At 49.8% G+C, this 27937-nt stretch overlaps 2 protein-coding genes across 2 annotated transcripts; both read right to left on the bottom strand.

Annotated features, from left to right (window-relative positions):
• Positions 1 to 6861: 6861 nt before the first annotated feature.
• Kcns1 (potassium voltage-gated channel modifier subfamily S member 1) lies at positions 6862 to 14295 on the bottom strand. Its single transcript, XM_048440842.3, has 4 exons — positions 13714 to 14295; positions 11867 to 12030; positions 10600 to 11645; positions 6862 to 8287 (listed from the first exon to the last, which is right to left on the bottom strand). Exons 3-4 carry the CDS (start codon positions 11626 to 11628, stop codon positions 7820 to 7822), a joined length of 1497 nt encoding a protein of 498 aa, XP_048296799.2. The 5' UTR covers positions 11629 to 11645; positions 11867 to 12030; positions 13714 to 14295; the 3' UTR covers positions 6862 to 7819.
• A 4412-nt stretch (positions 14296 to 18707) lies between these two features.
• LOC125405074 (WAP four-disulfide core domain protein 5) lies at positions 18708 to 25606 on the bottom strand. The gene is made up of 4 exons (XM_085697033.2): positions 25453 to 25606; positions 21267 to 21407; positions 21034 to 21174; positions 18708 to 20673 (listed from the first exon to the last, which is right to left on the bottom strand). The coding sequence occupies exons 1-4, from the start codon at positions 25535 to 25537 to the stop codon at positions 20669 to 20671; spliced, it is 372 nt and encodes a 123-aa protein (XP_085553159.2). The 5' UTR covers positions 25538 to 25606; the 3' UTR covers positions 18708 to 20668.
• Between the last annotated feature and the right edge of the window lie 2331 nt (positions 25607 to 27937).

Raw genomic sequence — 27937 nt, 5'->3', positions numbered from 1 at the left:
TGGTCTATTTTAGCTTACAGTTCTGTGGAAGTCAAGGCAGGAACTTGACATAGCAGTCCCATTCCACAGTCAAGAAAAGAGAGAGGGAGAGAGAGACTCATATGGTTCCGAACACATACCTAAGGAATGGCGTTGCCCACATCAGTTAGTGTAATCAAGGCAGTCCCCCACATAAGCCCACAGGCCAATCTGGTCTAAACAGTCCCTCATTGAGAATCTCTTCTGAGCTGATTCTAGATTGTATCAAGCTGACAAATTATCCATCACAGCTTTAATGAGGGCAAAACAAGTGTGGTGGTTGGAATAAAAATGACCCTCATAGGCCCATGCGGAATGGCACTATTAGGTGATATGGAGTAGGTATGGCTTTGTTGGAGGAAGGGTGTCATTGGGGGTGAGCTTTGAGGTCTCTGATGTTCAAGCCAGGCCCAGTGTGGCTTTCTCTCTTTCTGCTGCCTGCCAATCCAGCTGTAGAACTCCTCATTCAGCACCATGCCTGCCTGTGTACCACCATGCTTCCTTCCGTGATGACAGTGGACTAAATCTCTGCACTGTAAGCCAGGCCCAGTTAAATGCTTTCCTTCATAAAAGTTGCTGTGCTCTTGAGGTCTCTTCACAGCAATAAAACCATAAGACAAGTCAGGTGGCTACTTATTCTTCTGCCTGAAAGTCAGTGGTCTGAGGTTTCGGTGATAAGAGAACTTACTTTTTGTGTCCTTTGATATCATTTGATCAGAGAGGGTAGTGTAGAGTATGTAGCAGAGTTCAGTTTCAAGTTAGCAAGGCCCAGCTTGTGTGATGGAGCCTTTGATTCCTAGATCCACTGAATGACATCAAAGGAAAGTCAATTGAGTCAGCCCAGATAGTGTATTGGTTATTTATTTAAATTTGGCACAAAATAAAGCGTACTTCTGTTCTATGGTAAAGAATAGCCCAAGACTTGGAGTAGAGCCAAGTTAGAATTCCAAAGTTGGCAGCTGATTGTTGCTGAATTTGCACCTTTCTGGAGTTTGGCATTGGTAGAGTAGGATTGTAAGAGGCGTGGCCCACTGAGAGCGTGGGAGAAACCCAAGGCCCTGTAAAATTCATGCAAACAGCTCACAACCTTTCTCAGTGTAAGAACGCGCAGATTCCTACTTGCTCAAGGTTGCTTGACTGAAAGGCGGAATTAATTTGGCCTGGAAAGCTAAAAGTAGATGGGCAGGAAAGATTCTCTGGCCCAAACAGAATTGCAAAAACGTGTTAATTGATACCATCAGCTGGGGGTATATTTGTGGAAATAGATTTTGTGTGTACTTACACCCTTGAATGTGTGTGTGTGTGTGTGTGTGTGTGTGTGTGTGGTGTTTGATTCAGTGGGGGAAATGTAATTTGGGGTCAGTCTGATTTTGAGATGGAATCACTTACTGGAGAGTCTGCCTTCTCTGTTAGCTCCAAGAGCTGGCTGTGCTCTAGCAAGGGGATGAGTTGGCTAATAAAACTTGGACCAAGGGCTAGCCCACTTGCATTGGGCCTTACAGAATCCAGATCCTTTGGCATCCTACAGAGGAGGGAAATAAAAGATTTCTGAAGACAGTACGCTGGACTGGACTTGTTTGTGCTTTCTTCTCGTAAATCCCACTAAGTATGGCCTCTAGCGAACCCAGCATGTTTTTACCCTTGGTTTTGAAGATTGTCTAGGTCAGGAGTGCTGGAAGGTCTCAAAACAAAAGGTGTAAGCAACCGTGGAAGACACGTGACATCAACCTCTGGTCTCTATGTGCACACATGCACACATGTCTTATACATGTACCAGAAAGAGGAAGGGGGGAAGAGGAGAGAAGAAGGGAAGACGGGAGGGAAAAGGATAGAATTTCACTAATACATACATACTGGATTTATCTCTCCCTTTGTCAAAGGCACATACTCTTCTCGTGTAATGGATTCTGCTGTCAGATTCTGCGTTGTTGGGGCTTGAAGACGAATGTCAGGCTAATTATGGACATCAAGTAATCATGTGTTTAATGGTGCCCAATGTAAACTGGGGACTGTGTCCTCCTCCTAGGCACAAAGTCAAGTGTGCCTGGCAAGGACTCTAACACCAAGTCAGCCATGGGTGCTTGTGGACGATGGATGTGAACTGGTTGCACAAGAAGGTGTTCACCATTGAAGAATCGTATGTGTGTCTTCTAAAGAAGCACAACGATCCATTTGCAGACCCATTGCCTCCTCTCTTAATGGCTTGAGTTTTGCAAACTTTGAGATTTTGGTACCCATGAGCACAATGCTTCCCTAATGGATACAGCAGTGAGTTCCTGAATTGGAGATTCACTTGGACAAGTGACAAGTGGAAATGTCCCTTGGGCATTTTGATCTTATCCCTATGCATACCAATATAAAGGGAGTTCTAGTGCTGACCTGGATGATCCCCATCGAGGGGAAATTCCATGACTGCTACACAGAGAAAAGGCATCAAGGATTTTAGGTAACACCAGGGTATTCAAGGTTCAGATTCTCTAGGAATAAAGGGTTAGGTCACCCTATCAAATAGTGAATCTCAACGACTGAAGCGCCAGTCAAAGGCAGGGTGAACGTCACATGGCCAAACAGAACACACTCTCAGCGCCCCAGCAGCCTCTGAGCATCACAGCGACAGGACCAAGCTGTGGCGTCTTCCTCATGACAGGGGCTTTCCTCTCCTTTTTTCCAGTCTCATTCACAGAGCGTTCTGGTGACAGTCCGCTTGCTGGTTACAGAATATTGAGGCAGGATGCGTGGCACCAGTGGAAGATCAAACTTAAGAGCTGGGTCCATTAACAGGACATGATTTTGGGGTGCTTTCACTTCAGAGAGGGGATCAGTGGTGTGATTATATGTGACAGTTCCTGCACGCGTGTGGGTGAGGTGTGTTGAGAAACCCAGGGTTGGACTGTAGAGGACACCAGTTGTTTCTGACCCTCCTTTAAGTGACAACACGTGGGCTTGTCTTTGAATGACTAATTTCATTCCATCTGCTGTACTTGTAAACCTGGCACTCTCCCCTCCCAGTCCCACCAAGAGAAAGGCAGATGACCCGGCCAGACCACCATCCTTCCGGGAGGGAAACCGGATCCGTAAGCAAAATGATGCAGGGGAATGGGTCTGGGAGACGGTTCAGGGGTTAAGAGCACTTGGTGCTCTTCCTGAGTAACTCCAGCTCGGAGGGAGCACACGCACACCCACACATGGTGATGAGAAGCGAAATGTCTTCAAGGCAGCATTCCTAGACAGAAGGATTCTGGGCTGCGACTGAGGTCCCCAGAACTCTCCTCACGTCTCTGTTGCCTCAAGCCCTGTCAGTCAGTTTTTCCTTTGGGCCAACTTGATGCACTTACTACACTTCTGCGGGCTGAATGGTGGCCTCATATCCCTCGCAGGGATCGCTGGGACCTGTGAATGTTACCTTATTCAGAGTGCGGGTCTTTGCAACTGTGATCAAAGGGGTCTTGAGATGACATCATCTTGAATCATCCCTTCAGGCCCTACATGTCAGCCTACATAGGAGAAGAGTTTTGGAAAATTCAACACAAAGTGGGAAATGTGATGTGATGTCAGGGGCAGGGACGGGAGTAATGCCAGCTGCCGAAGAGGTGCGTGTGGCGCGGGGACTCTCCTGCAGTGCCCAGAAGCAGAGTCCTGCTAACATCTTGATTTTAGACTTTTGACTTTGAGAATTGTGTAAGAATAAATTTGTTGTTTTAAGCTGCTGAGTCTGTGATGATTTGTTACAGAACCACTGAAAAAGAATATACCTTCTAAGCCGGGTAGTGGTGGCACACGCCTTTAAGCCTTTAATCCCAGCACTTGGGAGGCAGAGGCAGGCGGATCACTGTGAGTTTGAGGCAGCCTGGTCTACAAGAGCTAGTTCCAGGACAGGTTTCAAAGCCACAGAGAAACCCTGTCTCAAAAAACAAAACAAAACAAACAAACAACAAACAAAACAAACAAAAAAAATATACCTTCTAATTCATTTTTTTTTTGCCGATTTCTAGTGTTTGCAACCAAAGACTCATGCCTGTTGCCGTCACTCATAGTTTTTTTTTTCAAAGTTTATTAAATTATGAAAGTTTCCATTTCCGCCCCTCCTCCCCACACCCTCCCACTCCCCCTCCCCCTCCTCCTCCCTCTCCATCCCTAAGAGCAGTCAGGGCTTCCAGCCCTGTGGGAAGTTCAAGTTCCTCCCCCCTCCCTCCAGGTCCAGGAAGGTGAGTATCCAAACAGACTGGATCCCAAAAATCCAGTATATGCAGAGGAAACAAGTCCCAGTGTCATTGTCAATGGCTTTTCAGAAAGACTCCAGGCCAGTCACATTCAGAAAATCTGGTTGGATCACGTGCTCGTTCAGTCCCAGTCCAACTGGCCTTGGTGAACTCTCATTAGATCAGTCCCCTTGTATCAGTGGGTGATCGCACCCCTCGCGGTCCTAAGTTTTTTTTTTTTCATGTTCTTCCTCCTTCTGCTCCTCATTTGGACCATGGGGGGCTCAGTCCGGTGCTCCAATGTGGGTCTCCGTCTGTATCGTCATCCATCGTCGGATGAAGGATCTATGGTGATAAGCAAAATCTTCATCAGTATGGTTATAGGCCAAGGCCGGTTCAGGCACCCTCTCCTCTGTCCAGAGAACAATCTGGGGATCTCTCCTTGGACCTGGGATCCCATTTATAATCAAGTCTCTTGTAAACCCTAAAATGACTCCCTTAGTTAAGATATATTCTTCCCTGATAACATATCCATCCTTCCTCCCTCCCCCCATCTCAGTCCCCCGAGTTTTCCCCATTCCTCCCCTACTCCCTTCTCTCTAACCCTCTCCCCTTTCAAAAACCCTCCCACCCACCCCCCCACTCATAGTTTTTGATTGTTTCATTAACTGGTTTCTTGTTATGTGTTGCTGGGGCCCGAACCCAGGATCTCATGCATGCTAGCGAAGTACTCTCTCACTAAACTACAGCCTCAGCCCTTTTTATTTTGAAACAGGCTCTCACTAAGTTGCCCGGGATGGCCTTGAACTCACTCTGTGGCCCAGGCTGAACTTGAAATCTTCCTCGGCCTCCCTAGTCACTAGGATTACAGGCCTGTGCCACAAAGCCTGTTGAGTGACACTTATTGATGCTGTCGATTCAGCTGGCTTCTTGTCATGTGCAGGCTGTTCTGGCTGGGGCCACCACAGACAAAGCCGTGAAGATGTGGACTGCGAGTCACTCCGTTGTATTGATTGCCTACTCTCCCCAGTCACTCACTCAGAGCAAATTCCGCCACCAGCTGCAGGTTAGCAGAGGCAGGCGCGTGGCTGGGCACAGATCTCTGTTTGTGTGACACTTTCCAGCAATCCACTGGAGTGGGAGAGAGCCACTGTATTGCTGCTAGGATGGCAAGCAACTTGCAGCAGACTTGAGTCAGACGGGTCTGCCCTCATCTCTCCCCACACCACGTTTCCAGTTCGTATTGAAGGATCAGAAAGTCTGGATGTGTGTTAAGCCAGGCCAAAGGAGCGTGTGGGAAGCTCTCTCTCCAGTCTGTCCCTCGACTGACTGGACACAGGTGTTAGGAGGTGAATATGCTGGAGAGAAGTTTAGCATGGTGAACTCCCCAGAGGCCTTTTAGCTTAGCTCCTGTCTCTGCCGTAGTTCAGAGACTGGGAATCCATGGGCTGGGTGTTTGTTGTGTACTCTGTTTGGAATACTCTTTCCTGGAACCCATTTCTGCCCAGTTGCCATTTGTCCTTACTACAGCAGGTTAGACTGTCATTCACTCAGGAAAGCATTCTCTGAGGGTCTCAGGTGACAGACTCTGGGACAGGGCACATCCTCATGGTTTCCTGCCTAGTAAACTATCAGGAAAGTTTGTGACTTTACTTTTTTTTTTTCCTTTTTTAGTTTTCAAAACAGGATTTTTCTGTATAGCTTTCTTTGGTGCCTGTTCTGGAACTAGCTCTTGTAGACCAGGCTGGTCTCGAACTCACAGAGATCCGCCTGCCTCTGCCTCACCACCACCAAGCCCTCTTGAACCTGGTAAGCATTCGGGCGGAGGTCCAGCAGCCAAGGCAGATCTGGCAGGGGTCAGATGGGTGGAACATGATGGCTTGTGTGGGTGGGGACAGAGGAGACACAATGGGAAACTGGAGAGCTCATTCCTTCTCCAAAGGCATTGAAAAAAAAGTCTAAAATACACTAAGATTACCATTCACCTGAAGGAAACAGGTCTGTAGGCCACACCGGGAAGCCTTAGCTTAGAACTCTCCCAGTAACGAGAGCGAGTGACAAACCACAATGGAGTCATTGTTGAAAGTCCCCAAGCCAAAGCAGGGCTGGGGACGAACTGCCCTGTGTGCCTCCTTTTCAGCATTGGTCACACCCTTTCAAGAGCAGGGTCTCTCTATTTCCTCTTTCCTCCCAGTGCCTGGTGCCTGGTAAGCTGTAGCAATTGCTCAGTGTAGGCAATATGTACCAAACCACCCTGTTCCAATCATGGGGGTGAGCCAGACGATGTCTTCTACTGTGGGACTCAGTGTGATGGAAGAAATGGGACCTCAGGGAGACCCTCATGATATAGAAATGTGAGCTTAGCTGCACCCTGTTAAAGCGTGGCGACTGGACGGACCCCTTCACAACGTGTTCAGTCAAAGGGACAAGAGATTTCGCTGGGGAGTACAAAAGATGCACCTCCGTCCAGGATGACAGGACCAGGACTGGCCGAGAGGGACAGGACTCTCAAGCATTTGCCTGCGTGCTATCTTGAGAATAGGGCTAGAGTTCTGTGTGATGGACAGAAGGAACTTTCAAGGGTGGAATGGGAGCTGTGGTGGTCAGGTTACATTGCTGCGATAAAGATCATGACAAAAGCAAGTTGGAGAGGAGAAGGTTTATTTGGCTTACATATCCCAGGTCATGACGGTCCTTTGAAGAATGCCAAGGCAGAAACCTGGGGGCAGGAGCTGAAGCAGAGACCACGGAGCAACACTGCTTACTGACTTGCTCTCATGCCTTGTTCAGTTTGCTTACACACCCAGGACCACTTGCCTAGGAATGGGACCGCCCACAGGAGGCTGAGCCCTCCCATATCAATCATTATTCAAGATCCTGTCCCATAGGCTTGCCTACAGGTGGTCTAATGGAGGTGTTTTCTCAGCTGAGCTTCCGCTTCCCAGATAACTTTAGCTCGAGTCAAGTTGACAAAACCCAATCAGGACAGGAGCATGTACAGCAGCCCTCTGCCACCAGCCGTTCAAAGCTGAGCTGCTTGTAAGTCTGTGTGAATGATGGGTTAGGTTCCAGTTCTGGGCACAGGGGTTGGCCGCCTTTCCCACAGCAGGTGTAGAGCTGGGCTTAGGTCCCAGAAGGCTTGTTCAGGTTTTCTCTCTAAGTCAGCCCTAGGAAGCAGACAGAGCTGAAGATGGTTGTGCTATTGATCCTACAGACTGCCTCAGGACTCGGCCCCAGCTCCTTCCAGGGACTTAACATTAAAAGCTTCTTCACAGCAGAAGAAGATGTCACCCTGAGACATCTGGGTGAGCTTCAGTTCCTTCATCTGTGAAATGGGAATAGTTATCTGCCAGCATAGGGCTAAAGGGTCTCGTATAGAGACTATCCTCTTCTTCCTCCTGGTGCACACCAGCTTCAAAGGAGGTTGATGTGTGGGCTCGTGGAATATAGGGTAGTACTGCCCTGGGCTTTTCTAGAAAGATCTGTAGCCCCCAGCTCCCTTACTCAGGTAGATGACTCCTATGCAGAACTTAAGCAGGGGACGACTCGGCTCTATGTTGGCTGATGCTGAGGCTGTGGGGAGGGAATGTGGAACCCTGGTTTTAATAACTCTGAGGTTTTGCAGGCTCACTGGGGGCCTGGGTCTCCAGGTCTGTAGACCGGCCCTCCTGAGAAGTCTCTTGGGATGTTTCCAGAGACACCTCTGATACCCCGTCCACGCTGCTCAGCAAGTCCTCAAACGCCCGCTGCCCGCTGCTCCGCACTGCTGCCTCTAGTGCCTTCTGGCGCCGGTAGAAGTGGGAAAACTTGTTGAAGATGATGGTGATGGGAAGTGCCACCACCAAGATGCCCCCCAGGATGCAGCCCGAAGCCGCCAGCTTGCCAGCCACAGTCTCTGGCACCACATCCCCATAGCCCACGGTGGTCATGCTCACAGTGCCCCACCACCAGCAGGCGGGGATTGTTTCAAAGCCTTCGTTTTCTTCCTCAGCGGTGTAGGCGACACCAGAGAACACCGACACACCTACGGCCAGGTACAGCAGTAAGATGCCCACTTCACGGTAGCTGTGCTGAAAGACAACGTATGAACCCATGTCAGAACCAAGAGAACCACAGTTTATATTCCATAGTGCAAAGAATTGGTTTCATGTACGTTTGAATTGCTCTACAGCGTTTCTGACAAGAATAAAAATATTGTCTGCCCCGCAAGGAAACCGAGAGGGCATGGGTTTCCCAGGCCATTTAAGAACACACTTGTTTATGGGGGCCTGGTTCTCAAACAAAGCAGTTCTGCTTGCCCTGCCCACCAGGGACAGTTGGAAATGCTTGGAGACCTTTTTGGTTATCATAGCGGGGACAGGCTGGTATGCATCCATACAGGCCATGGATAAGGCTTCCTATCTCACAGAATGTAAGAGTGAAGAACTGCTTGTCCTGAAATGCCACCAATGCTGAGAACCCCCTAACTTCAGTAGGGTCTTCAAACTAACATAGAGAAGAATTATGTAGGGGATTTGTTTAAAAGACAGAACTCAATTTAGCAGGTCTGGGGTAGAGCCAGAGATTCTGCCTTCCCGGCAAGCTTCTGGATGTTGAGGAAGCTGCGAACGGTCTGGGACCTCACTTTAGCAATAAGCTCCTTCCCCACGCCATGCTGCTATGCCTGTGTCTTGACCCTCATAGCTCTGGTTATTCGTCTTCTCCCTCCTTGTCGACAAAGCTAGGAGCCTCTTATTCTCTGCAAACTAGGAAGGTTTGGGGAGCATATGTCTCTTCCCTGGGGCGATTCTGAATTAAAGGGGTCTGGCTAGCATCCTTCCCTGTATCTGCTTGGTACCCAAGGATTCTCCCCAAGTCACATGTAGTGGCTAGTATCCTGGTTGCCCTGCAATAGGACATGCAAGATGCTGTATCATCAAGGTTGGGAGGGACTTTCGAGTCCCTCTTTGGGGATCCTTCACAGGGTTGCCTAGGGCATGGGAGAGCACAAAAGGCTGGAGGGTACAGGTGGCTTGTTCTCCGGGGTCTGCCATTTATTAAGGAGAATCCCACACGTCCTGTCGCCTCTTAGAACCTTAGTTTCCATGTCTGTAGAGGCAATACAAGCCCTTCACAAAGCTTCTCAGTGCCCTCGAAACAAAAAAGAAACAAAAACATGGGTCTAGAGTTCGTGTCCCACAGTACCTCAATCACCACATCTCTTCCCGCTGTGCCCCCTCTTCTGACATTTACTCTGTTCCCTTATCCTACTGTGGTACATACAAGTTGATCATGTTGCCTCTTTCCCTGAACCAGGCTAATTTCACCCTTTCAGCAGGGCCAGTAGCCAATAAACTGCAACCAGGCTAATAAAACAGCCTAGCCACCCCAGGATCTTCATTTACGGGAAGATCTTCCCAAGGAAGTTGTCCTGAGGACTAATCAATAATGAATTGTGAAGTTGGCATTGAACACTCATTCTGTGCACAGTGAGTTTTAGCACTTAGGCTATTCTGAGGCTAGGAGTGACCCAAGACTACCTGGCTACCTGTGCCTTCCAATGATGCTAAAAGAAAGGGACCAGGAGAGAAGCCAGTTAGCATCCTGCTTTGAATATTTCCATGTGTTGTGTTTTATTTGGCATTTGACAGGCACATCAAAAGCCCTTCCCTCTCTTCCCTCCTCCCTCCCCCTCTCTTTCTTTCTGTCTGCCTTTTTTCCTTCTTTTTGGTGGACAATAGTGATTCACTTTAATCTTTAAAAGATTTATTTAAAATCTTGTGTATGTTTGTTTGCATATGCATGTGTGTCTGAGTGCCCACGGAAGTGCTGGAGTCCACTGGAACTGCAGTCAGAAGTGACTGTCTGATGTGGGTGCTGAAAACCAAACTTGGGTCCTCTTCAAGGGCAGTACCCATTCTTGATCACTTAGTGATCTCTCAGTCCCGTAGTTCACGCCATTTTATTTTCTATACTTAATTTTATATATTCATTTTCTTTATTCTTCTGGGGAAATACAGGTAGCACCAAGCCCTTTAAAATTTTTTTTAGATTTATTTTTATTTACATGTAAGGGTGTTTTGCTTGCATGTGTATTTGTGCACCACATGTGTGCAGTTCCGGCGGAAGTCAGAAGAGAGCATCTGATGCCCTGGAACTGAAGTTGCAGACTGTTGTGAGCTGGGAACCAAACCTAGATCCTTTAGAAGAGCAGTTAGTGCTCTTAGCCGAGTTATCATTTCAGGTCTGGTAAGCCCTTCTTTACAGAGTTACGGGGTTATATCAGGGTGAATATGAACGTATATCTGGCCTCTAGCCGTATGTGGTAAGGCTACACATGCAACAGTTAATCCGCCCTGCTCTATGTCTTCCCTCTGTCCCAACCCTGCCTCAGCCATCCTACCTTGAGCGTGGCCCCCAGAGAGCGCAGCCCAGTGGAGTGGCGTGCCAGCTTGAGCACACGGAAGATGCGCATGAGGCGGAACACTTGCACCACCTTGCTCAGGTCTCCGAGCCCCTCTCCGCTGCTGGCTCCACGCCGGTCACCAAGCGCCACCCCAGCCAGCAGTGTGAGATAGAAGGGTAGCACCGACACAATGTCGATGAGATTGAGCGGGTGGCAGAAGAAGTTGCGCGTGCTAGGAGCCAGCAGCAGGCGCGATGAGACCTCGAAGCTGAACCAGGCGATGCAGAAGTACTCGAGGCGGCGCAACACTGGGTCATCTCGCACATCCTCCACGCTGCGCCCCGCAGCCACTGCAGCCACTGCAGCCGCTGCCTCCCGGGCTTGGTATTCCGGCAAGCTGTGGATGCACATGGCAGCGATGGAGGCGAGCACCACGCCGATGGACACGCAGCTGAAGAGTTTGCTGGGCAGCGAGTAGCCGGGGTTCTCCATGGTGAGCCAGAGGCGGCGACGCAGGCGGCCGCAGCGTGCTGCACCGTAGCTGGCCAACTCCCGCTGCACGTCGGAGATCTCGTCGGGGCATGGGTCCACGCTGCTTGGCGCGTCACTGTCCTCGTCCCAGGCTCGAGGCCGTGTCACGCGCCGCTCCAGATAGCGCGCGCGGCAGCACGTGGCCAGTGCATTCTCGCCCAGGCCCCAGTAGTCGGCCTCCTGGCCGAAGGCGAAGACGCACAGCTCGTCCAGCACGTGCAGGTGGCCGGTGCGGTAGAAGTGCAGGAGGCCGAGGAAGAAGCCCGGGTGCCGGTCGAAGTAGAACTCGCGCGCTGCTGCATCGTAGTCGTCGCAGAGGCGCCGCGCCTGCTCCTCGGATGCCGCCGCCTGTAGGCGGCCCAGCCTTGTGCCCGGGAAGCGTGCTAGGGCACGCGCACTCAGCAGCCGCCGCACTCCGCCCACGTTCACGCGCAGCGCCTCATCTCTTGTCCTCCAGGGGACCCGGGAGCCCAGCCCTGGGGACTCGCTCACCATGACGTAGGTCAGCTACCCTGTGGGTTAAAATGCTCTACTCCATCTCCAGATAGGGTGCTGGAGACTGTATGAAGTGCCAGGCATGCAGTAGACGCTCAGATAGCGAATGACCCCTGGACACAAGTCAGGCCTGGGTCTGAATATCCTTCAACCACAGACTTGATGACTTTGACTAAATCACCCATCCTCCCTATGCCCAATTCATTTCCTCTAGGGCACAACAAATGGGGAGGCCTACCTTAAAGGGCTTTAGAAGCGGTGGGATGGTGGCATCGGCAAGGTGCTCGAGTAGGTCACGTCTCCTTTATCCGTGGACAAGCTAGGGTTTAGGAAGCCAGAAGTCTATGGTGGCCCTCCGGAACCTCGGTATACTCCTCCATGGATGGGGCTCGGCTTTACTACCTAGGATTATTAAGAAAGCCAGTTGAGAGACCAGACTCTTCATCACAGGGTAGGTCAGAGATGCAGTGTGTCTGTCCTGACTTTGATCCTGAGAACTGGGGTAGGAGCCTGAACACTGTGTTTTTATATTGTTTTATTTGTTTATCTATTTCTGTGGAGGCAAGATCTCACCATGCAGCCTTGGGGCCCACTCAGGCTGATAGCAAACTTTTGATCCTTGTGCCCCAGTCTCCTGAGGGTTGGGATTCCAGACACGTACCAGTGCACCCGGCCAGTCTGTTTGTAAGAAGCCGGGAGGGTGATTCCAATACATGTCAAGTTGAGAGTTACTGGGATAGACTATGTAATGCTATGCCTGCAGTGTCCTTCAGACCCGACCTTAAACCTTGGCTCTGTGTTACCTCAGCAGTCACCTGTTTCCTCTTAGGAAGTTCTTCCTCAGCAGGCGTCAGAATAGCCGCTTGAAAGTGTGGAGAAAATGACTGTGTGGCCTAATATCTTCTTCAGGCTCACAGAGGAGTTTGTTAAATTATCATCCACCTGTGTCACTGTCTTCTGGAGTCAGGTAAACCAGAATTTAGCTCTATCCTTAATGGACCTGGCCCTTGACTACAATGTTTCTTCTCTAGATCTTAGTTTCCTGCAGAACATACACAGCCGACAAGAGCACACGTTCCAGTGTTAGTCAGGGGGTCCAGATGGTTTACAGAAATGTTGGCTTCACTTGGTACTCCAGAAATGCTAGATTCTTCCACTGTCTACTAATCCCTGATCCTCCTGGATCTGAGGACTGCTGCTGGCTCATCCCTGCTCCATGAAACTGTGTAATCTCATCTGTACTGGGAAAGTCAGTAATGCCTTCTTCCAGGGGATGAGTGGCAGGTACACCATGGCCTGGAGCCAAGATGCCCTTCATTAACGCTGGACTTGGCATTAGGGGGTTAGTATTCCATCCTTAGCTTGGCTGTTCTGCTCTGGTCATGGCACCGTGGACGAACACTTGTGAGAGAATACACGAAAAGTCCCTGGTATACAATGAGTCTTGAGTAAACTTCAAAATGATGTCCCTTCTTTTCATCAGATCTGAGTTCGGATTCTGAACTTGCCACTTCCTAGCTGTTGACCTGAGTGGATCCATTGCCCTCTCTGAGCTTTTGGTTTGTTTCCTCCTCTGTAGTCCAGACTACACTGGAGAACCTGATGTTTAGGGTCGTGCAGCCCCCGCCCCATAATTGGTGCATGACTGGCGTCCTCCACCACTTCAGTCACACATTAGAAGGATGAGAGAAGGGGAGCACTCACTCCCCTGCTGTATGAATTCGGATAATTAATTCAACAAGCACTTCTCGTTAAGACTCTCAGTCAGTCAGAGAGTCTGAGTGCTTGTTCAAGATCACGCAGACTGGCTGTGGGCCTCTTGTGACTGGTTTAGCACTCTTGATACTTTCCGTGAGCAACCCTGCATGCTGACCACGTCCCTGCGCTCCTTGCAAATGCACTCGGTTTTTATCCTGACACCACCCGGGTTTTCTAAATCCCATTTTACAGAATGTGCAAGCAAGACCATCCCGGTACCGCTGTCCCTCCTTGCAGGTCTCCTAGAACGGACTAGCACCTGGAATCCTCAGGCCATCCCCGCCTCCCATTACCCAGCCACGCCCCTCCTCAAGGGAGGCTCCTTACCTGTCCTGGCCTCCAGGGAGTCCAACGTTCCAGTCCCCAAAGGCGCCGTTGGGGCTGTTTTGTGCCCCGGAGGCCCCGCTGCGCCTCTCTACTGCGGAGGCCCCGCGGCCCCCTCCTTTCCTGTGTTCCCGTCCCCCGCGGCTGAGGCCGCATCGATCGCTGCCGGGGGAGGGAGGGAGGCCGCGGGCGGCCGGAGGCGGTGGTTTCTATTCTTGCCTGGGATGGATGGGGGCCTAACAGTTGGGAGCATCCTTCAAAGTCAGAGCCCAGAGGGATGGGACAGTTAGGGAATGGGGACGCCCTTGGAGAAAGGTTTTAAGCGCTGGCCCAGATTTGCTTAATTTAGTGGTTAGTAAGTGCCAGGCATCGTTTCAAGTGACTTAGCCCAGATATTTTTGACACAAACGTGGCAGAGACAAGCTCTTAAGCTTTTGAATTTATAGATGACCCCAGATACTTGCTCAGACTGTGGAGGTCTGAGTTGGGAGGTTGGGAGCCCCAGCTGTGCCTGCATAAGCTCTAGTGTATTCTTCTCTCCAAGTGAGTTGTGAAACTAGTCCTGGTCCTTCTGTCCAGGAGGCTCAGAACTCCCACTCACAGAGAGAATCCTGACTACATCCTTCCTGGAGGGCTGGGGATGAGGAGGGAGGGAAGGTTTCAGCAGTGCTGAACACTTAGTAACCTCCATCCTCCAGCATTTCTTGGGTGGCCGCTGTGTGTGCACCTTCCCTCATAACAATAGTCATCAATGTTGACTGAGCACCTCCCTTGGGCCAGCGCAGGCCCATCCCACCAGTCAGCAGGTGAATGCTGGCTGGGTGAGATGTTATTCCTCACCTGGGGGTGTAAGACTTGAGAAGCACCTGACTATAGGTCACTGCCGCTGAAGTTTACACCAAGTGAACAACAGACATGAAGTGCACCATCTCTGTCGTTTACGGGTTCTGGACTGGAAATGAGGTTTAGTTGGTAGAGGGCTTGCCTGTTGAGCATGGAGCCCTGGGGTTGATGCCCAGTTCTGTGCAAACCAGGCCCTGTGGCTTATAGCTGTAATCCAAGCAGTCAGGACACCAAGGTGGGAGGATTGGAAGTTCAAGGTCATCCTTGCTTGGCTAGTGAGTTCCAGGCCGGTTGGGACACCTAAGATACTGTTTTTGTTTGTTTGTTTTGTTTTGTTTTGTTTCTGATAGCAGCATTAAAGTAAAATAAAATAAAAAAAAGAGTGCTGGAAAGGCGACTCAGCAGTTAAAAACACTGGCTGCTCTTTTGAAGGTCTTGCTTGAGTTCATCTTCCGGCACCCACATGGTGACTCACAAACTGTCTATGACTATAATCCCTTGGGAGCTGATGGCCTCTTCTGGTGTGTAGACAAACATGCAGACAAAATACCACATACATAAGCAAACATCTTTTAAAAAATATGATTTTTAAAAAAATATATTTTATTTAATCCAATATATCCTCAATACAATTTTAACATAATATTAATAGAGAAATTAATAATGACATGCTTTCTATATTCACTTTTGGGCTAATTCTTTAGAATGTAGTATGCTAGTTTTTTTTATTGCAGTCTTACAAATTATCATAATTTCTGTAGCTCTTCCTTACAAATTTGCCATCTCACCATTTCTGTAGATCAGGAGTCAGAATGGCATAGCTAGACTCTGTGCTCATTCATGTGTGCTTGAATGTATATGCGTGTTAGTATATGTATATGTATATGCTGTTAGTGTATGTGTGTGTATATATGTGTGCTAGCATATGTATATGCTATTAGTGTATGTGTATGTATGTGTGTTTATATATGTGTAACCATGCTGGAAGAGCAAGAAAATGAGGGTGACCTGTGGCCACTGCCAGCTGGGTGTTTGGTTCCTTCGCCCTCACAGAGCTGAAATGCTGCCAGCAAATGCTTGCAAGCCGAGGCTTCTGCAGCTGAAGCTCAGATAAGATTCCCACCCAGGCTGAATGCGGCTTCAGTCTCCGGAAGGGAAGCATAGGATCTGTGCTGCGTCTCTTAACTCAAGGACACTATGACATAATAAGTGTGTGTTGTTTAATGTACTTCATTTATAGTGGCCTCTTACTCTGCAATAGATAAGGCCTTTGCCACTGGATCCCTGTGTGACCTTGAACCAAGTGTCTCTTCTTGGCTGGGCTGTTTCTCTTCCTCCTGTGCAAAATGAGAACTGTATCTGGCTTTTGGATTTCAGAGCAGGTTAGCACATGCTGTGCCATCCCCACAAATAGTTTTCCCTTCCTCTTGCTTTCTCAGGCTATGTTAGCTGCAGGGACAGGAACAACTTGTCTTTTGCAAGAGGACGCACCTGCCCCAGCTGCCCATGAGCAGTGCTGAAGATCAGGCTCCTCGGGACTCCCTCCTCCGCTCTGTGCTGGGGCCCTCATCCCAGGAGCACAGGAGGCTAGTGCTTCATGCACAGTCTTGAGACTCCATTAGCCTTCTGCACACACTGGCTGTTGGAATGCCTTTCCTTTTGACGAGCTTGTCCACGCTGGTTGTTAAGCTTCCCCCGGGCTGCCTAAACCTTGTATGGTTAGCAAGGGGAGAGCTGAAGTGGGAGCTACACTTGTTTCTACAGTTGCCCCGGTTGCCCTGTGAGCTTTCCCCACTGGTGCACTCTCGTGAGCCTCTTCTTCTGGTGTACTTCTCTATGGCATCTGTCACCCTCCACTCCCCCAGGGACACTGCTAAATCAGCACCATCAAACGGATCTGTATGCCAAGATTCCTACTGGGGGAGCCCAACCATGACGGTTCTCTAGGTTGTAGGTGTAGCAGCTGCCTCCCAGGAAGTGTGAAGGGTTCGTGGGGGGTGTGGGAGGAGCGAAAGACTGGCTTCGTCTCATCAGTGGGGAAACAATGTCTTAGGAAGGCCTTCCAGTAGACTAATTTCTACTTATGACTGGCCAATCTTGAGCCACATGGACATCTCTAGCTGGAAGAAAGCCAAGAGGGATTAAAAAAAAAATCTTTTAAACTTAATTTAACTTTTTAAATCAGTATGGAATGTTTTTTTCTTTTTTTGACTTCTGAGGAAGTCAGTTTTATTTAATGGTGTTTGCCTATGGTAGGTGGACCATGCTTCAGCAGATGGCCCCACACCCATGCGTATGTGGGCAGCATAGACTGCACCTGATGGGCTATTCTTTTTTTTTAAGTAAATTTTATTAAATTATAAAAGTTTCCATTTCCGCCCCCCCTCCCAACACCCTCCCACTCCCCCCACTCCCCCTCCTCCTCCCTCTTCGTCCCCCAGGGCAGTCAGGGTTTCCTGCCCTGTGGGAAGTTAGTATGGAATGTTTTTAAAGCACACAGATATACAGTTGTGACTGAACTAACCTTTCAAGTTTCTGCCTCTGTGTTGCCATGGGCAATATGTAGAATGTCATAAGCACACCAGGAGCTGAGTGGTATGGACAACGTTTCTAAACGGGGACACTATTGTTGGATACAGAGGGAGGGGAAATGGATGATTGGCATGCCACACTTTCTCACTCCTGCTTGGATAGCCTCTAGGAGGAATTAGGCCTCTCATGGCCTCCTGTAGGCTGGCAGGTCTTTGCAGCCTGCTGTATATCATACTGATCCTAGCTAGGCCTTTTATCCCATCCACTAGAGTGTGAGGCAGGGTCTGCAGCCTGTAGTGAGTGCTCAGCAAACACTATTGAATGAGTAAGGACAGAAAAAATAAGATTGGCGTTAGTAAAGAAACCAGGTTCCTGGCATGGCAGGAGACTTTCTCCTAGGACAGTGGAGAGAGGCAGCGAGTTTGCGGCAGGACTTTAGCTGCTGAGGACGGGGGAGATGCTGCAGAGACAAGGCTAGTCTCCAAGAAGCAGATGGTGAGTGGGCCAGGAATCGGGCTAGTCCCCCTATAATTAGAGGAGCCACAGCCTGTGATCTGTCACCTCCTGTCCCTCCAGGAACCTAGCTCAGAATCTGGAACCTCTAGAGAGCCACGGGACCACTGACCTCCAGAAGTTAGTTGGCTTATATGGGAGCTCCCTTCCCGAGCCTCGGAATTTTCATCCTCTTCTCCCTGAAGAATGGAACCCAGGGACAATCAGGTGTGAACCAACAGGCCTCTAATATCTAGGATTGAGCCTGTTCACAGAACCTTCTCGGGACTGTGCGAGCCTCGTTTTTTTCATCTGTGGACTCTGTTGTTAAAGCGTCCACCTACTGTAACTACTTATTGGGGATATAATGAATTGGGATCCAACCATTCTGGGTTGAATCCTAACTCTGGTATGTATGGCTCCTTGGGGCTTTGTCCAAAGCCACCTTTTTATTCCTCAGTTCTCTTCATATGTGAAACGGAGAAACGAAAGCTACCTAGTAGGCCTGTGAGGGTGCAGTGGGATTGATTGATTGATTGTTCGTGTGAATGAAAGGATGTGGGGCACAGGGTGGGTCCCCTGTAATGTTTTTGTTCTTGTCTGGGTTTATCATTATCCAAAGAAGGAGGTGCCGGAGTTTAATTCTGACTGCATCACCTCCCATCACCTCCCAGCTAAGAGCTGGGACAAGTCGTTGTTTCAAAGCTGCTGTTCCTCCGATGTTGCACTGGGGTACAGTATCGGCTTTCTCTGTGTGATGGGGGAATGGTGTGATAATCGTTTTAAAGTGGGAAGCATAGGGTGGGCACTCACTCTGGACTAATTAATTAGCGGTCAGTTTCGAGCAGGCTCTTACTGTGTCACCAACAGCCCCCGCACTCCCTAAACTTCCTACCACAAATGCTAAGCCCTGGCCATGAGCATGAGGCTTGGCTAAAAAGCAGCTCAGCTCTAGGCCAGTGACTTCTGGGTGAGCTCTTCTTGTAGCAGAGGCTGGATGCTTCCAGAACGATGGTGGCTTGTGGCTGTTAGTTCTACCAAGCAGGTTCCCAGCTAGGCTCTAAATCCCCAGCATATTGTCTTAGCTCCTCTCTCTGGTACTGTGATGAAACACTCTGAGAAAAGCAACGGAAGGGACAAAGGGTTTATTTCAGTTCACAGTTCAAGATACAGTTCTTCAGGGCAGGGGAGTCACATGACAAAGCAGCTGACCACGTGACGTTTGATCAGAAGCAGGTGATGAGTGCACATATGCTCTACTCAGCTCTCTCGCTCATGTTGTCCAGCTCAGAATCCAATACTTAGGGAACGGATCCACCCACAATCAAGATGGGGCTTCCTACACCAATTAGCAGATCAAGATAACTCCCTACAGGGATGTCCAGAGCCTGTCTCCCCTGTGATTCTAGATTCTGCCACGTTGGCAGTTTTTAAACTAACCATTACAGATGGGACGTACACTATTCCCTTGGGAATCTGTGACAGAGAAGGGACATGGGGGGCAGAGACTGTGATCCCCTGTACTATCTGCGTTAATGTGATGGGTGAGGAAACTGAGGCCCAGAAGGAGGCCGAGAAAAATCCAAGATGGCACAGGTCCTGTGACTCGGGAGAGCTTTCTTTTCCCTAGGCGTCACCTTGGTCCTTGTTGTTAGCAACTGTTACTATGAGTTAACAGTTCAGGCATCAGGACCTAGTGAGAAGGGCTGTGGCAGTCAGAAAGTGAGACTTGGTCCATCTTCTGGGACTGCAGGCAGAAGAGGCGACGGCCTCACCCGGGCTACACAGCCGGGGTCATAAGAACAGGAAGCAGAGAGCTAGAATCCCCAAATCCACCTTATCTATATTAGCCTGAGTGTAGCAGACAAAAGGAGTCTCAGCAGAGAAAGGGGCGGGGTGCCTTCTTTCCCCTCCCAGATGAGTGCTGGGGAGGAAGGACAGTCAGGAATTCAGGTAGCTGGGTCTAAGGAATGAATGAAGCCTTGTTGACCCCTCTCCCTTATTATACTCTGACTATAGTCTGGGCTCCGGGGAAACCGGGGCAAGTGAGACACTGCCCAGCAGAGGAGACAGACTTACTCTACACAGGACATCCAATCGCTGGAGCACCTTCCCTGGATACAGTACAAACGGACCGATCTTAGCAAGCACTGGGCTACAACATCGACTCCCCGAGCAAGGACGCTCTCTTTTTGCTCCCAACTCTGCCCGGGGAAGCTGACTCAGGCAGAACTCTGAATCTCCAACCTCTCTTTAACCCTTATTAATCTTCATTTATTAGAACAGAAGCAGGCTCTGCCTTGGCGGGTGACCATATCGAGCTAGAATTTAATGGTATTATTTAAATCAAGCACAAATTAATTTAAGGAAACTGCTGTTTTCATTACAGTGGCTTCACAATTCCATTGTTTCTGACCAGTGATCTTGCAGATCTCATTTACTATAGTGCTACCCCCCATCACACACACACACACACACACACACACACACACACACACACACACACACACCATCCTTTGGAAATGAATTGTTACACCCCAAAGTGAGCCATTTAAATGAAGATATTAAGTAAATTAAATAGTTGTACAGGGGTTATTTTACACATTTTACACAACTTGACACATGGCAGTGTGGTTCTGCAGAAATGGTGAAGATGGTAACAGCATGTACGGATGGACTGATGTTTGGGAAATTCTGCTAGACATACATTTTGGGGGGGGGAACTGTCTAGAGGTGGGTTCAGGGCTCCATAGAGAAGGGGCTGCCTGAGTTGATATTTTAAGTGGAGGAAACAGAGCGTGCAGGGAGATGTAAAAATGGTTATGAGGTGGGGTAGGAAGCTCAGTGTTACAGAGGACAGAGGACAGGGGTGATGAGGTGTGTCTTTAGGGTCTGCAATGGATCAGGGCACGCAGGAAGAGAAACCAGGAGGCACGTGTTGTAGGGGACATCACAACAGGCCAGGGTCTGTCAGAAGGTTACAATTGCTCTGGAGAGATGATGTGGGTGGGAAGATCCCTGGCCCCCATTGTGATCTCTTCCTGGTGGGAACCACACCTGTGGTGCCGAGCCACACAATCCCAAGCTGGAATTAGCCTAAAGAAAGGGAAAGAAAGGGTTAACCCTCTTCTGTAACACAACTCTGAGTCTGATTCCTCCATCTAGATACTATCACTCCTGATTGCTAAGACAGTACTCCCCAGCCTCCTTCAGAAGGGCAAACGGATGTCCAAGGCAGCTCAGGGCTGTGGTCTCGGTGGCACAGCACATGCAGAACTGAGGAAGACGGTTTCTCTGCCATGCTAGTGGGAGCCCTTGCGCCCTGTTTCTCCAGCTGTGGCTGTGTCTGGGGGCCTCGCTTCTGAGGGAGGTGTCCTGCAGAGATTTTTAACCTGGAAGGGCGTCCCAGAGCTAGGCTGGAGAGGAAGACCCTGTCCTGGCCCCCAGGAATGATACCTTTGCTGGGGTCTCGGCAGTCCCGGCCACAGGCACTGAGGCAACACCGCTTCTTGCCTGGGCAGTTCGAGTCTTGGTTACACGTGTGCTTTATAGGACTGAGACAGTGGAGTTGATCCAGGGGGCACTTGCCCAGCTTCACTGCAACACAGGGGCTTGAGTGAGTCTTGCTTGTGCCCGCCAGCCCTGGGGCTTGTAGCTTGGGTAGTCGGCAGAGTGGAGAAGGCACTTACCTGCGACCCTAGGGACACACTGGCGGAAGCAGGCTCTGGAGCAGCACTTCATAGATGAGGGGCACTGGCGGTCATTCATGCACTGATCCGGAGTCACCTGAAGGCAAGGCCCGTCGTCTGGTGGGCAGCCCCCCGATTTTTCTGCACAAGAACCCTCACATCATGTAACCAGAGACAGCTCAGGGCTGTGTAATAATCATTGGCTTGGGGATTGCAGGTTCTAATCCCCCCGTCTCTTACTTCTTGCTTGCCACCAGGATGAGTTTTAGAGTTTTCCTACCATCTAGAGCTGATTTAGCATTCAGGTGGCATAGGAAAAGAAATGAGATTTAAAAACTCAGGCTACAGAGTTCATTCATTTGGGACCTGACTTTGATCCTCAAAACCCATGCTTTTTTTTTTTTAATGTGTACGTGTGTGTGTGTGTGTGTGTGTGTGGGTAGGAGGCGTGATGTGCACTAATAATCCTAGCCCGTAGGAGGTGAAGACAGGTTGATTGCTGAGGTCTGCTGGCTAGCCAGCCTGGCCTACTAGATGATTCGAGGTTAATGAGAAACTCTGACTCAAAAACAAGGAGGAAGTCACCTGAGAAGTGACACTCTAGGTTGTCCTCTGTTCATGTACACACATATGTGCTCCTGTACACGCATAGGCACAAACATACATGCCCATATACACACATACAGTCTCTACCTCAGACAATAAGATTGTACCTGCACGTCACCGGCCTCATTCTCTGTCACTCTGGCTCTCCTGCTCACCAGCTCCTCTCTGCAAGGCTCTGGCTTTGGCTGGCACCAGCTTCCACTCTGCCCACTTAATCAGTTTGCTGATCTCAGTAGAAAGGTCACCTCGTCAGAAGACCCTGCTCCTCTGAGCCCATGGAGTCGGGGTGGTGCTGGAGTGTGTGCTTGCAGCTGTCTGTCCCTCTCATGGGCTGGAATCTGAGCCTAATCGCCTGCTGGCTCCGTTCTTCATGAGCAGAGCACCGTGAACAGTGCTGGGGGCTTAATGCCGTTGGGAAGAGAGGGATTTGAAGGGAGGCCCAGTGTTGCGTGTGTGCCAGCTGCTTGCCAACGAGGCACATCAGCACAGCCGTGCTCACCACTGCTGCAAGTGGCACCGCTTCAGATTCTAGTATCGACTCTGACTTTGAACCTTTCCCCCAACAGCTCCAGAATGCTCTGTCCTGGAGCTAATTAGTCTTTTTGTGATTTCATACATGAGTTGGAAATCACACACAAGTTGGAAATCTACTCAGTGACACATTTTCTATGAATCACACACACACACATACGCATGCATGCACGCACGCACACACACATGCACACACACACACTATCCATTTGGAGGAAGAAGTCCCCAAATGACAGTAACCAGCGTACCCCAGCCCTGGCCTAGGCTAGGACTCTCAATCTTTAATCTTTATGTGCTGTTTTGAGCTATAGGAATGGGGCTGGTCCTAGGGCTTCTGTCCAATCTAGAGTCACAGCAGCTTCAGCTGATCCAGGCCTATGATGTGATTGAGGGGACCCTCTCCCTGCCTCTATCCTGCAACCCACCCTACCCCAGCTCTGCCTACAAAAGCTCCCTCCCACCTCCTTGCTTAGAGTTCAGACAACTCCATTTAACTTGGTGTCAACAGTCTCCTTCCTCTCTTTCTCTGTCCCTGCCTGGGCACTGGCAGTGCACACAGTAGGTGGTCCCTTGCTGGTGCACAGTCAGCTTTAGTTGTTAAACTGATGGTTAAGCTGAACTGCTGCCCCCTGCTGGAAAGTGAGCAGCTTAGCCTGGGAGGGAGCACACATTCTGAGGAATGTCTCTTTGTGGGTATTTGGGAGAGAAGGACGGTCTGTACGTGTGTGTCTGTGTGTCTGTGTGGTGGTGGTGGTGTGGTGGTAGTGGTGGGGTAAGAACCTTGGAGACTATTTACAGGCTAGGATTTAGTATCAAACTCACAAGCCCAGTCCAGGAATGCTCATGCCTCAGACAGTGGGCCAAATGGAGCTGTCTGAATTCTAAAGAAAGAAGCAGAAGCTTCTAGCGGGGAGAGGGCACTGGTGGAGCGTAGGCTGCAGGATATGCAAGAGGCAGGGAGAACTTCTGGAGGAGGGCTCAGGGGCTGGGTTCCAAGGGCTAGACTGATAGGGAATGGGCAGAAAGTTGGCATTTTAAGTGGGACAAACTGACAGGGCCACAGTGTAGAGACACACATAAAAGACAAACAGAGAGATGTGTAGGGGTCTGGGTGGCCACACTTCCCTACCTGATCTCCTTTCCTTCCCTCCTTCACACCCAGGTTTCCTACTCACTGACTCTCTCTCTCTCTCTCTCTCTCTCTCTCTCTCTCTCTCTCTCTCTCTCTCACACACACACACACACACAAAACACACCCCATAGCTGATCTCATTGACACATTTTCTATGTCTCTCTCTCTTTCTCTCTCTTTGTCTGTCTCTCTCTCACACACACACATATTCACACACACACACACCACAGCTGATCTCATTGACACATTTTCTCTGAGTCTCTCACACGCACACTCTTACACACTCAGACTCACACACACACCGCAGCCAATGTGTAGATGCCATACTTGTGTAGCAACCATACTTGCCCATGGTTAAATCAATGTATTCAGCTACACAGATGAAGTCAGATGCGTGAGCACACTTAGCCCTTGATACACAGCTCTCTAAATGTAACTCTGCAAAATTGCCAACGCCCTGACATTCGAATGAGGAGGAGCATGGGCTCCTATAGACAGGAGTGGCTTCCACCTAGACAAATGGAGGCTTCCCTTGGTCCTGTCACCTTCTGTCACTGTCTGAAATTCTACTGAGAGCCAGGCAGATAGAAGAGGAACCAGGAAGGATGGATTGACATGAGCTGGGAATGGTAAACGTGTCGCACCTGACCAGGCCGAGCAAGCCCAAGCTCTGGTGGAACCAGGTCTCTCAGCCTGGGTGTGGTGTCAGGATGCTCTCTTAGGACACCTCGGTCACTCCACAAAACCACCACATGTGCTGCACTTATGGGCATACCTGACATTTAGCCTTCAGGACCCCATTGCCCCTGAGAGGAAAGCATGGACCCCATATTGTAGGGAGTGAGTTGGCCAAGTGAGCCCTGCTGACTCATACGAGTCACAATTAGACATCATTCTTCATACCATCTTGGTCTTTGGCCTGGGGCAGGTGGTTTATCACTACACCATGGTTTCTTTGTCAGTAAAATGGGGATAAAAACAGTACTGGCTCACTATGGCACAGCCAAGAGTTCTACGTGATGACAGTCGACACAAGGTCAGGCCTTGGAACCTTCCGCCAGCAGTCAGGAATCTCCAAGCACCCTCCTCCCCTAACCAGCTCATGCCCCAGGCGGAGACCTGTGCCTCTCAGGAAGGCTAAAGGGAATGGGTGCCCTAGAAGCTGCACTCTTCATTTCCCTACCCAGCCTGGCTTCCCTAGTTCTGGAGGAGGGGTTCTGTCCCCGTTTCTGTACCTTTCCACCAAGGCAAGGCCAGCTCTGCAAAAGCGAATGCAGGTCAAAGTGGTCCAGCTTCAGAAGGGGATGGATGAGTGGGCTCGCCCACGGGTATAAGAACACCTGTGCGTCCCTCACTGTCAACACACCAACCTGAGCTTTGTCGGGGGTGGGAATGGGTCTGACACAGAGGAAAGGAAGAAGAGAGAGAGGCAAAAGCAGAGATTCCTCCCATCAGCCCCCAGATCCCAGAGGCCACAGTCCTTACTAACTCCCACGTCCCTTCTCCAGGTCCCTGAAGTCCAGAGAAGGCTTAGACCCCCGTTGATGCAATCAGAATGTTAGGTAGGTCTTCCCCTACAGAGAGACACAGTGACACATGGATGGATGGAGACATGTCCACAAGCTCAGACACATTCAGCATGCATATATAAACAGAGGTTGGCACAGGCAGGAACAAACGCACGTATGTACTCAGAAATAGGCATGTATCCTTGGAAACATTCAGATGTGAATGCAGGCACCAGCAAGTACCGAGAAAGGGCAGAGTTCATTGGCAGGTGAAGACACAAGCGGAGACACACACACACACACACACACACACACACACACACACACGCTGGTTCTCCCAAAGTCCCCACTCTCCATAGAGAGGAAGAAGCCTCCTGGCCCCCAGAGCAGAGGGATTCATGGCACTCACCTCCCTTATTCCTACACAGGGCCACAGGCAGCTGGGTCTCCAAAGCCAGGAGGACTACCAGGAGGAGGGAGCTCTGGATTCTCATGTTTCCTTTGTGGTACCCAATAGACTCAGGGCACAGAGGCCCCCAAATTAACACCTACAGCTCTAGGGATGCCAGAGCAGTTGAGTCAGGGGAGGAGGACCAGAGGACAATTAGGGTGGCTTCTGTTTCCTTGATCTCAGCCCCTCCCCCACCCCCCGCCTGATGTCTTCAAGGCAATGGGTGCTTGTGCAAGAATTGAAGGTAGGTGGCCGAGGTTCTTTGTGTTGGGGACTTGGATCTGGTTCTGCCTGTGCTGCTGACTTGGCCTCGGAGTATCGGGCAAGTCTTCTTGCCTGTCTTCAGGCCTCAGTTTTCTCATCTGTGTTTTGGGAAGTGGAGGAGTGGTCGTAACAAAAGCCGGACACGGAGACCTTTTCCTCTAAGGCAGTTCAACATCGCCGGCTCTGCCTGGGAATGTGAGCCTTGGCCACCTCCACCCTCTGACTTACAGGCATCTGGAACATCTGGTACAACCGGGCCAGTTTATTGTGCCCGGAGACTTAAGATGCATAGGGAGACAGCATCGAACTCTTGTTTCGTGAACATACTTACTAAGTAGATGGTTCTTCCTTTGGTTTCCTTTGGCCATTACCCCAGTTACTCTGCACTGCCTATCCAATCCCTGTACTGGGAATTAAACCCAGGGCTTCTCACATGCTCAGCAAGCATTCCACCACTGCTGCCGAGTTACATTCCTAACCCCTTTAACTTTTTAAGTTTTGAGACAAGGTCTTGCTGAGTTTCCTAGGCCACCACTGTACTGGCTACTCTGTCAGTCTTCAGCCTTGTGATGTTCCTGTCTCAGTTTCCTAAGTAACTTTGATGACAGGCCCAGCATAACCCCCTTGCTTCGTCAACATTCAGTGTTAATTTTCCTACAAAGGGTATTTTACTGCTTCGTAACAAGTGAGCTCGGCTTGCCAGTTTAAGCCCCCATCACCACTGCCTTCTTCAGAATACTAAAGCAGACGCTCTAACCTCCTGCCTCCAGGACCTCAATTCCTAAGACTCCAAGCAAAATCCTTTTTATTTTTGCATTTCCTAAGTTCGGCTTCATGGATGGTGTGCAGGGTGATGGGTGAGAGAGACTCTTGCCCCCCCCCCCCCGACTCTCTTAGGTTCTTGAAACTCCCACAGTGTCTTAAACAGGGGTAGGAATCAGCTCGGATGACAAGGAGTGGTGCCAAGAAATGAAGACAGCAAGGGGCCAGAGTTGGCACTTGCTTCTCGAGAAGTTGGCTCAGGTTGGCATGGTAAATGAGGCCAGCCCTAGCCTCTCATCTTGGGACCTGTGGAAGGAAATGAGACCAACATCCTTCAGAGGGTCACTTCCACAGGCGTCTAGTGGCATTGCCCTTTGCCTGGGCTGGCATGGCTAAGCAGGATGGATAGAGTGTGGCTCTGGTTTGACTAATTAATTCTCCAACTGGAGCCAATGTGGGTGTCAATGGGACTCCCATCTTCTCTGGCCTCCTGAGCAAATCGCCCTGCTTTCACTAAGACCCCACCCTCAATTTCACACTTGTGACGCCGACTCTGCACTTGGTGAAAGAGAATAACGGAGGCTTGGCATCCCCTGGGGACCCAGATGGAAACTCCAGAGCACAGTGCTCCATCAAGACTGGGGTGATCAGGACCTGGCCCCAAGCGCTCCCATTCAAAAGACGAGGAACGTGTTAGCCAGAGATGGGAGTATACTGCTTCATTCAGTGACACACACCTAATTCCTAGGCAACTTCCTGGATGTTGAAAACATGGGAACACTTCATGTGACCCTGAGAAAGGAAGGTGACATTCCAGGGATTGTCTCACTTACTCAATCCCAGTGTGGGACAGTCAAACAGGAAGGGCTTGGGCTCCACTTGAATCCTTTAAGCTGTGTTCTAAGCCTTCAAGGAAGGAGGAGTCCCTGTCATGTAGGGACTGATGACATTTTGGAATCCTGGCACATCTTTGGCAGCTTTATTTTGGTGGAAAGTTCCTATGGGCTATGTTTTCCCCAATTATAAATTGTACACCTCCATTGAGAGCGTGCTACTCCAGCTAAGATTATTTTGCAGGCATTCCTCTGTGTTGTAAAGTGTTCTCTAAACACTGTGATTTCTGATATCAGTGTGCTGTTTTAAAAGACAGAACTCATGTGAACTGCTCTTTCCTGGAAGACGGGCAGATTTCTGATCTTTTATTGTCACAATCCCAGTGTGGAGTTTTGGAGTCAAATCTCAGACACTCTTTAAAAATTTGCTTAAATAGAAATATTAGGTCAAAGAGCGTGATGAATTTTTCCAGACCACAGATAAACCTGGCCAGCGTTCATTTCAGAAGTCAAAAAGAACAGGAGAGCCTCGATCAGTCCTTCATAGACGTTTGTCATTCAGTCTGCCCTTGGCTGATCCACGC

Source organism: Myodes glareolus, chromosome 10 (assembly GCF_982192425.1).
Source record: "Myodes glareolus chromosome 10, mMyoGla1.1, whole genome shotgun sequence".
Taxonomy (NCBI): Eukaryota; Metazoa; Chordata; class Mammalia; order Rodentia; family Cricetidae; genus Myodes; species Myodes glareolus.
The sequence above is the reverse complement of the archived record's forward strand: the minus strand, read 5'-3'. Positions and strand labels throughout refer to the sequence as shown.